This window comes from Mesoplodon mirus (genome assembly GCF_964341445.2).
Source record: "Mesoplodon mirus genome assembly, chromosome: 5".
Lineage (NCBI taxonomy): Eukaryota > Metazoa > Chordata > Mammalia > Artiodactyla > Ziphiidae > Mesoplodon > Mesoplodon mirus.
Genome location: NC_138980.1, coordinates 141,157,224 through 141,168,511, shown reverse-complemented (window position 1 = coordinate 141,168,511; position 11,288 = coordinate 141,157,224). Strand labels below are relative to the sequence as shown.

The 11,288-nt window shown below is 36.0% G+C and overlaps 1 protein-coding gene across 2 annotated transcripts in view; it reads right to left on the bottom strand.

The window, feature by feature from the left end:
* The window catches only part of IL6ST (interleukin 6 cytokine family signal transducer), a 49,830-nt gene that overhangs the window by 25,085 nt on the left and 13,457 nt on the right, over positions 1-11,288 (bottom strand). For both annotated transcript variants that reach the window (XM_082621939.1, XM_082621940.1), the window contains exons 2-4: positions 10,038-10,116; positions 3,926-4,231; positions 2,906-3,026 (exon numbers count right to left, since the gene is read on the bottom strand). In XM_082621939.1, the coding sequence (XP_082478065.1) occupies positions 2,906-3,026; positions 3,926-4,231; positions 10,038-10,101 (491 nt within the window). In that variant the 5' untranslated portion in view covers positions 10,102-10,116. The remainder of the gene's footprint in view (positions 1-2,905; positions 3,027-3,925; positions 4,232-10,037; positions 10,117-11,288) is intronic.

The following is an 11,288-nucleotide window of genomic DNA, read 5'->3' as shown; positions in this document are numbered from 1 at the left end:
TAACAGGCCACAGACCCCGTCCGTGGCCTGGGGGTTGGGGACCCTTGCTCTAGAGGAAGGGAGGAAATAAGGTAAAGGACACAGGGAACAGAGACCTCTGTGAACATATCTTGTCTTAGAAATTTGTGTGGGTTAATTTATTATTTTACACAATGAAGAAAATTCTTAAAAACCGAAAGCAAAGGTCTTCCCTGGTGGCGCAGTGGTTGGGAGTTCGCCTGCCGATGCAGGGGACACAGCTTCGTGCCCCGGTCCGGGAGGATCCCACATGCCGCAGAGCGGCTGGGCCTGTAAGCCATGGCTGCTGAGCCTGCGCATCTGGAGCCTGTGCTCCGCAACAGAAGAGACCACAACAGCGAGAGGCCCGCATAACGCAAAAAAAAAAACCCCCCACACACACAAAAACACACAAAAAAAACAAAAAAACCAAAGCAAAATGAAACATATGAATTCTTATATTGAGCTGGTAGTGTAACACACAGAGAGGAACTATTTCAAGTAACTCTAAAAGAGTAACTTAATTATGTCCTTAGTGAGAGAAAAACAACCTTAAAATTCTTTTTAGTAATCACACTGTTGGTGCTAATATTGGAATTGTTACTCTGTAGCTGTTTTGTTTACTGTGGAATAAAGCAAATGAATAATTATGTTGGTGTTGCTGGGAACTAAGGTTTTCAGCATAGAAGAAAGGCTATATAGATGTTAGATAGAATTAAGTAAAAACCTATAGTCTGGCTTTTAAATTGGAAATACCAGTATGAGTTCATGATGTATTTTATCTTAAAAACATTCTTAGCTCTTTCCACTGAAAAAGCCTAGAAACAACCACCCAGTAGCAATGAGATTCCCAACACCCAGACTGTAGTCTCTAAATAGTACTTCACACTAACTGGAACCATGACTACTTCAGAAATGGTTGATATTAAGATGAACCTGGAACATCATGTCACTTCAGAAATCAGGAAGCTATCAAAGACTAATGAAGCTGTGTCAAAAGGATGAGCCAATTTGAAAAGTTCCCACTAACCAAAGATGGGACGATTTAAGTTTAAGAAGAATAATAACTGTAATGGATTAAAACACATCAAATATGTTTAAATATGAATCCATAATGAGGAGAAAAACCCCTTACATCTACCTTTGGAGGATGGTAGGGAACCAACTTATAAAACTGGTTAATAAAGGGAAAATATTAACACCATTTTGCTTCTATGAACTGTACCTCAGGGTAACCAATAGTTGATGGAGAAAAGCTTTCTTTAAGTATTTCGGGTGAAAAAAAAAAGAAGAAAAGGATAGAATACCATTATTTTGTAACTCATATATAAATAATGATCACTGATGAATGCTCACACCTTTAAGTGAAAAACTAATGGGAAACAACATGGTTAAATTCTAAAACCATTCTGCTGAGTCATTAATCCTTTCACAAAAAGAGCACATACTTTATGATTCCATTTATATGACATTCTGGAACAGGCAAAAGTCTATAGGGAAGAAATGAGACAAGTAGTCGCCTTGTGGAATGTGGTGAAATAGGGTGGTTGTTGGGATTGACTGGGAAGGGGCATGAGGGTGTAATAGTACAGTAATGTTCTATATCTTGACAGGGGTTTAAGTTAGACAGATGTATATGCACTAGTCAAAACTCACTGAATAATACACTTAAGATATGTAATTATATCTTGAGAGAAAAATAAATTTTCTTCTTTTCTTTTTTGGCCACACCATGCAGCTTGCAGGATCTTAGTTCCCTGACCAGGGATCGAACCTGTGCCCCCTGCAGTGGAAGCGCGGAGTCTAACCACTGGACTGCAAGGGAAGTCCCAAGAGATACTGATACATAAATTTTACCTAAAAACAAAAACGTTCCTGTTTTTGTAAACATCTAGTTAATTAATCTAATTAATGGTGTAAATGCTGAAGTGATTAAGGGTGAAGTACATAAATGTCTGTAACTCACTTTGAAATGCATTAAAAAAAAGAGATTGGTAGATGGAGACAAAGATGCACAGATAAACAGGTATGTGATAAAGCAAATCTAGTAAAATGTTAATTGTAGAATCTAGGTAATGAGTATGTATAAACGTTCACTGTAAAATTCTTTCAACTTTTTGTTATGTTTGAAAAAAAACTAATGGGGAATTTTATAATACCCGAAACCATTGCTCAAACTTAGCATAAGAAAAACAATCAAACATTATGTGGTTGTTCCTAATGGAAGTACACATCACTCCTATGAATTATTTTTGAAAAAAAAAGAAAAAGAAAATCTGATTAAGAGTCTAGATCTAATGACAAGTTTTAGGAAATAAAGGGACAGAGGAATGTATTAAATAATGTGTAACCATTATTTTAATAACTGAATTGCAAAGAGAAAGGAGAGAGAGGTGGAAACTACGGTTAAGAGAGACAAGACATATGAATTGGCAATATATGGTGATTATTTACATCTTGAACAAATGTAAAAATACATACATATATCTACGAGACAACCGGGAAAATCGGAACACTGATTAAAAATGTGACAATATGAAAGTATTTTCAATTTCATTTGGGTATGTCGTCATGTTTTTTAAAAAAGTGTCCTTATCTTTTAGATAGATGTACTAAAATATTTATGGATATGACGATATGATGTCTAGATTTTCTTTTAAGCAATCTGGGGTGGGGTATATATAAAATAAGACTGGTCATGAGCGGATCATTATTGAAGCTGGATGATGAGCACATGAGGATTTCTTACGCAATTCTTTCTACTTTCATGTTTCAGATGTTCTAAAATAAAGAGTTAAATAAAATGTTTAAAACTTTGCATTTAGTATTACTACTTGACAAAATAAAAATTCTAGCACCAAAGGCTAACTTAATAAATTCAATGCATAACAAATTTAAAATAACTTGCCATTCAGATTTTAAAGTGTAGTTTGTTTCCAGGTGCGTTTCCCTTCCAGGATCCCACTGACACATCATTTTCTTTCCTTCGTTCACAATGCAACTCAAATTTTTAGGTTTTTCTGGAGGTACTAAAAGGGAGAAATTAGCAATTTTCAAAAAGCTTTATATTCACAAATAACATGCAATTTATATACTACTCTAGACATTTAAAACAACCTAAATTAGATAGAAAAAAACAAACCCAAGAAAAAAGGACATAATGAAAAACTGGTGACTAAAGAATTTCTTTTCTATTTAAATTCAAATCTTTTCGATAGTAACATACATTTTCTATCATAATTATCATTAATAGGTATGTTTCAAATTAATTTTCTACACAAAATCTACTTTCATTTATAGCTGGATAGCATTATCAACTGACTTCCCCATTAAATGTATTTTAAAATAATATTTGAATGTTAGGAAGAGGCAATTAAATAGAAGCAAAAATGATTCATTTATATTTCTCTCCCTATTGCCTTCCCAAACTCTGCTGGAGGAAAAGCAAATGCCAAAATTATAGTTTTAGGTGATCCACAAATTTGGTAATCCATTCTTGGATCATACTAAGTTTACTTATTTGCCTCAACATGGAAGAAGGACTCTCTCCAGTACTTATTCACCTTCTTTAGGTAGTTGCTTTACACTGCATTTTCTCAGCAACTAAGGGAAATTGAAACTTACTATGAATACAGTCACAGATTTCAATTCAACATTTTTTGGGGGTGTCTAATGTCAAAATAATTTTCCAGAAAACTGACAGATACTTGGCTTTCAGGAAAAATATAAAACTTGTATTACTCTTTAGGTTTTTTGTATATTTGTAATGCAAATGCAGTTCTACTTCTAAGCTCATTAAAAAAAAAAGTCCAAAACTCACTGAGCTGACAGTTTCTGCATTTCATAAAGACCAATAGACAACAGACATTAAAGTTGTAATTCAACAGTCATGACAAAGTCTGAAATAAGAAAAAAGTAAAACACTTACGGCCTGAAATTATTCTGATTCCATAAACATTCTGATCAATCTGTCCAAATGTACGAATGTTGCAAGTGAGTTGAATATTTAATAAAGATATATCTGTAAATGTGACACTAGATGCTGTTCTGTTTATGACAGTATATTGTTCAAAAGGAACAATAACATGGTTTGTTTTCCAGAAAATGTAATTAGCATTCACATGAAAATAATCCATACATTTTTCCTTTAGCACACAAACTGCTGTGAAATTAGAACCAAGTTGTACAACTGAAGATTCAGGGTGGATATGACCACATGGATCTAGAAGTTCTCCTGAAAAGGAACAATAACAGAAAATATAAAAATGGACTGAATTTTTCTAGTACAAAATGATATTCTGTATCAATGCAGTTCCTCAATCTTCATTAAAATATCTCTAAAGACACAAAAAAAGAAGAAACACTGTGAAACTTAATATGATCAGAATTTAATGTCTAAATTTGTAAAGAAATATACAAATTATATGGCAGATGGCGCTGAATTAAAAAAAAAAAACCTATGCAAGCGTCAGCCCTTTTTATACTATTTTAACTTTGTTTAGGAAACAGTTTGCCTGCAGCATGATTGATATTTGCTCTGCCCCCAATCCTGTTCCTCGATTCAGACCCAGCATCTAAATTAGACTCTCCAGAAGACAGGCAGTGGTCTCTGCTCTTCGCCAGTCCTGAATTCCTTTGGAGGTGCGAATGGGGGCATGGAAAGATAGTCTACATTGTTCATATATCAAAATCAGACAAAAAGGAAAGAGCAAGGGAGCAGTAAAAAACAGAAAGACTAGAATAAGATGGCCAAATACATTGGTTTTCACAGTAAGTATATGGGGTAAAATCTCATATTAAAAAACAAAAAATCAAATTGTATAAAAAAATAAAATACAACCATATGCTTCACCTATCACCTACTCCATGTTGATGACATCTAAACCCCTGTCTCTGGCTCTAACTTCCTAAGTTTTCAATGGCTTGTAAGACATCCACCCGAGATATTCTGTAAGTACTTTAAAATGAACATGTCTAAAGCTATATGCATCATAGTCCCTTCCAAATTTACTCTTTCTTATTCTTATTTCTCTACCTCTGCTAACAACACCACTCCCATCCAGCCATCTAGGCCGGATAACCTTGTAGTCCCCTCTCTCTAATTAGCCTCCTCCCCTGAGTCTTCTGTATTCTTAGTATGTATATCAACCTCTTCTCATCAACCCTATTTTGGCTGCTGGTGCTTAGGCCATCATATTATACCACAATCTGACCTCCTTCTAGTTCATCTTACATACAGCTGCCAGAGTTACTGTTCAAAAATGAATATGCCATTTCCCTATTTTAAATTATTTAATGGCTATCTATTACGATCAAAATAAAATTCTCAAATATTTGGCATGATTCTATTCTCTTTCTCTATTCTCACTGTCTAGAAACTTAAGGCAGCTTTCTCTGGTGAATCCCATTTACCAATGGGATGTGAAGTTCTATCTGAGCTTCAATTTCTTCACTCGGAAAATGAAGTTAATAATGGCTATCTTTTTTTTTTATTTATTTTTAACATCTTTATTGGAGTATAATTGCTTTACAATGGTGTTAGTTTCTGCTTTATAAAAAAGTGAATCAGTTATACATATACATATGTTCTCATATCTCTTCCCTCTTGTGTCTCCCTCCCCGCCACCCTCCCTAATAACGGCTATCTTGAAAAGATTTTTGAGATCAGAAATTAGTTATGTAAAGAACCTACTACAATGCCTGGTATTCAACAGGCCTCCAATAAACGGTAGCCTATCATCATTACTACTACTCTCCAGAGACAAGTAATCTAGTCACATTGATGGGGTCTGGAAGGGTCTCTTAGAGGTGACTAGTTCTAGCAGTTAAGGTAGAAGACATACAGAATCAGAGAATTACGAAACTGAGAAAAACCTTGGAGATCATTTACTTCAACACTTTATTTTATAAAGAACACTGAGATACTTTTACCAAGTCAACCTCAAGTATCAGGCAGATTCTTCCAATTCCCAACTTGGTCCCAAGTTAGACTGCACAAAGGATAAAACTACTTTAAAAAGCTAAACAATTATCTTCTTATTCCACACCTCTCATAAAACCCATAAGGTCCAGAGTCAGAATATTTATTTCTTTGTTTCAAAACCTATGATGTGGCCTATTTACATGACCTTGCCATTATTTATACACATCTATGGCAAGTTCCAGTGCACAAACTACTCTAAATTTCTATCTTGTGGCATACTAATAAGTTACCTTGTGATACTGAGCCAGTCCTTAAAACTCCCTTGACCTTACTTTATTCCTTGGTAAAATCATTCCTGTTTTACTTTCTCTATAATATTTAGAGGGAACAGTACCTATGAAATATACTTCAGAGTACTAAAGAACATTAAGACACAACCAGAGACTAAATAACAATTTTTAATCACATAGAATAAGAGAAATACTAGCAATGGGCAAACGTTCCAGTTTTCAAAGTGAAACACAGGCTCACTGAAACTACCCCATACCAAACTAAACCCATTTTTATAGGACTACTAGGCTACTTGAGATCAAATTTTAAAAAGAGAGTATTTTAATTTAAATAAAGGTATTTAATAAAGTTAGTTGGGATATTCATGTAGTCAAGATGAAGAACTGTGGATTAGAATATACTATAACAGATATTAGGGGCTTTCCTGCTGGCGCAGCAGTTAAGAATCAGCCTGCCACTGCAAGGGACACAGGTTCGGGCCCTAGTCCGGGAAGATCCCACATGTCGTGGAGCAACTAAGCCCGTGTGCCACAACTACTGAGCCTGCGTTCTAGAGCCCATACACCACAACTACTGAAGCCCGTGCACCTTAGAGCCCGTGCCCCACAACAAGAGAAGCCACCACAATGAGAAGCCCATGCACCACAATGAAGAGTAGCTCCCACTCGCTGCAACTAGAGAAAGCCCGCGCGCAGCAACGAAGACCCAATGAGGTCAAAAATAAAATACATAAAATAAATTTATTAAAAAAACCAAAACCAAAACAGATATTAGAATGAACATTATGAAACTGCTGATATTTAGCTATTCTTGATCTACAAAAATAGAAATTTCATAGCTTCAAACTAATAGATTTTTAATTGGTCAATTACTCATACATAAAAAAATCACTGACTAAAAATATCAATGAGAGGGAGACTTAAGTAGTATGCTGAAGTGCCTGCCCTCAGTCCTTGGGGCAGACTGTATTTTCCAACAAAGGTCATACCTATATATGTGTCCCATTGCACATGCTCAGCTTACAAAGTGACTGAAGTTTCTTCTACAAAGAAATGGGGTCTGTATTCCCCTCCTGTCTTCAGATCTGTAAGGGTGCTTATGCCTGCTCCAGCCAACAGAGTGTGCTAAGTGACTTCCAAGGCTAGATCATCAAAAAAATACAACTTCTGACTAGCTCTTTTTCTCTTGGGACATTTGCCCTTGGAACCCAGCCACATGCAAGGAAGCCAAGGGCACGTGGAGAGACCACGTGTGGTATTCTGGCCAAGAGCCCCAGCAAAGCCCTCAGTCTACAGCCAGCATCAACACCAGACATATAAGTAAATGAGCCTTCAGATGATTCCAGCCCCCGATCTTTGAATATTTTAGCTGAGGCCCCAGACATCAGAGCAAAGAAGAATCAGTCTGACTGTGCCTGTCTGTATTCCTGACCCACATAAACCATGAGAAATAATAAGTAATGTCATTTTAAGGCATGAAGTTTTAGAGTAATCTGTGTGGCAGCAATAGATAATGTAGTCCTGTTATTTGCAACATTTTTATCAACAACTTGGGGGAAAACAGAGAGAGAGACAGAGAGAGAGACACACACACACATTTATCAAATCAGCAAAGGACAAGACTATAATGGATTGCCAACAATTTGGATGATAACATTAGGATTCAAAATTATGTTGAAAGATTAGACTGATAGGCTAATGGATTTTGCAAGAGAGAAAATTATCTCCTATTTAGGTTGGTAAGAAATAAATATGTGAGGGAGAAATGGCTTAAAAGGTAACTCATGTGAAAATGATCTGAGAGGGCTTCCCTGGTGGTGCCGTGGTTAAGAATCCGCCTGCCAACGCAGGGGACATGGGTTCGAGCCCTGGTCCGGGAAGATCCCACATGCTGTGGAGCAACTAAGCCCGTGCGCCACAACTACTGAGCCTGTGCTCTAGAGCCTGCGAGCCACAACTACTGAGCCTGTGCGCCACAGCTACTGAAGCCTGTGTGCCTAGAGCCCGTGCTCTGCAACGAGAAGCCACCGCAATGAGAAGCCCACACACCGCAACGAAGAGTAGCCCCCGTTTGCTGCAACTAGAGAAAGCCCGCGTGCAGCAACAAACACCCAACGCAGCCAAAAATAAATCAAATTAAAAAAAAAAAGATGTGAGAATTTTCACTGACTGGTAGGTAGCTTAACATGAAACTATGGTGTATCTTAGTGGGCAAAAAACTATGTTGCTTTAATAAAAATAATGTTCAGATCAAAGTATATAATAAAATCACTATACTCAGACCATGTCTAGTTCTGATACATTTATTTTTTTCTTAAGTGCATTTTATTCAATAATAATAATAAATAATAAATATATAAAATAATAATAAATATATTATTATTATCCTTTTAAATAATTCTTACTGTGGGCCAGGCACTGCCCAAATGCCTTCTGTGTATTAACTCATTTAATTCTCACAATAACCCTAGGAGTTACGGACCGTTATTATCCCCATCTTACAGAACAGGAAACTGAGACATAGATTAAGTGACTGGCTAAAGTTTCATAGTTGCTAAGTAGGAGAGGTGGGATGGTATTATATTTTAAATGTGATATGGGAAATTAAGAGAAGAGTCAGGAGGGTAATCAGCACATAGAGATTGGAAGCCAAGTCCTATAAAAGAATAATTAGGTAAATTTAGTTTGGGGAAGAGAGGGGTTAGAGACACAGGAAAGCAGTCCTTCAATACTTGAAGAGTTGAACATGGGAAAGGAAAGTGGGCCTACTATAGAAGGATTTCTAGGATTAATGAGAAAAAGTTACAAGGAAGAAAATTTGGGTTCAAGACTAGGAAAGACTTAAATAAGGAAAAATTTCAACATAAGGTTTGTATAATTCAACTGTTTAAAAAGGTGCTGCATTCTTGAACTTGAAGAGGGTTTGACTTAGAGCAGTGCTTCTCAAACTATCTGTGGTGAAGGATCAGTTTAGGTTTTCTTCTCCCAATCTTTCACAAACTTATACTTTTGTTTTATATTCATGTTCAGTGGGACAAGTCCACTGATCACATGCTTGGATGTCACGGCTATGTCAAATTGTTAAAAGAGTTTCTAAACATTTATTCTTAATTTCTGTACTCATCTCATTGTGGACCAAAAACAACCAGTTCTCAAACAGGCTGTGGACTAGTATGAGCAGTACTGCTCTAGGTGACCTCTTTATTCTGTTATCACAATCACACTGCTGCTCAGTGACACCTCTGGAGTGAAGGTTAAGGAGTGAAGTGCTAAAAGTAACAAATTTCCTATTTCTTTATTTATAAAAACAAACAAAATAAACCCTTTTTTTCCTTCTCTACGTTAAAGTTACTGTTAGTATAGCTAAACAGGATTTAGGATTACTGAGTAATTGAGTGTTTCAACTCAAATTATACAAATTATAATTTATCAAGAGTATTTTTTACTTCTTAAATTCTTTTTTTTTTTTTTGGTACGCGGGCCTCTTACTGCCATGGCCTCTCCCATTGCAGAGCACAGGCTCCAGACACACAGGCCCAGCGTCCACGGCTCACAGGCCCAGCCGCTCCACGGCACACAGGATCCTCCCAGACCAGGGCACGAACCCGCGTCCCCTGCATTGGCAGGCGGACTCTCAACCACTGCGCCACCTGGGAAGCCCCCTTAAATTCATTTTTAAGAAAACATCATTCTCTCAATAATGATCCTAGAAAGAATAAATATATAAGCATAATTAATTATTCAACATAAGCTTAATTATGTAATTATACAAAAATATACAAACCTAATTTGTGGGGTTGGGAGGTAGTATATTTCATGAACCTTACCTACAGATTCAGTGGTGAGGAAAATAAACACGGCTTGCACTATCCAAGTTTGCAATGTCAACATCTTGCATAGATATTTCTGTAAAAGACACATGTAATATTATTTTAAATATTTTTACTCTTACTACACATAATAAATTCAGACAATTTCTAAAGCTCTTTTGTTTCCATTGTATAGCTGTTTTCTAAAAGGTGGTAAAATCCTTATGAGAACGCAGAAAACAAGTTGAAGTCTTCAGAATATTCTTCTTTATTCCCACTAAAGTTATGGCTACATAAAATATTACTGGGAAACAATTTATACTTTAAGGTTAATTAAAAGAGCAATTCTGTTTCCGTATTATGAAGTCTTGCACTATTAGTAAATACTCTGTGAGACTGAGAGCTTCAGAGAGACAAAATTCTACATGGCAAAACCCAGCATTAGCAACTTCAAAAGCTAATCGACAAAATGGGTGAAAGAGTTTGTAATTCATAGCCTGACCAAAAATATCTCCTGACATAAGAAGAATGCCTACAAATCACTAAAAAAAATTCCAACACCTCATCTTGCCTGTTTAGAAGAAAACAGGCAAGATGAGCTGAACAGGCAGTTTATAGAGAAGGAAATACAAGTAACTCAAATATATGAAATAATACTTTCAACCTCACTCATAGTGAGATACAAATTAAAACAACCCAGACAGGAATGCAAGATGATACAGACACTTTGGAAAACAATTTGGCAGTTCTTTACCAAGTTAAAAGCACATGATAAGCCTCAGCATTGACACTGACAATTATATGAAGTTCAAAAACAGGCTAACTTAATCTATGGGGATAGGTCAGAATAGTGGTTCTCTTTTGGAGAGAAGGTGGTGGGAGGACAGAAGGGAGCATTCTGGGATACTGAACATGAGCCGTACACTTATGATTTGTGAACTTTATTGTATACAAGTTGTAGTTAGTAAAAATAATAAAACAAACAAAACTATTGCAATATCATTCTCACCTTGAATACTCGCAAAAATATAAAAACTAAAAAGTTACCAACAGCGTTATGAGAATATGACATAAAGGCATTCTCATACACTGCCAGTTATAAACTGGCATAACCTTCCCATCAAATTGTACACCTAAAACTATGAATTTTATTGTTTGTAAATGAGACCTCAGTTAAAAACAAAAACCCTACCCAGACAAGGTGTATGGCCAATTTTGTGCTATCAGTCAAAATTAAAGTACATGTACGTTTGAATCTAATGATTCTAC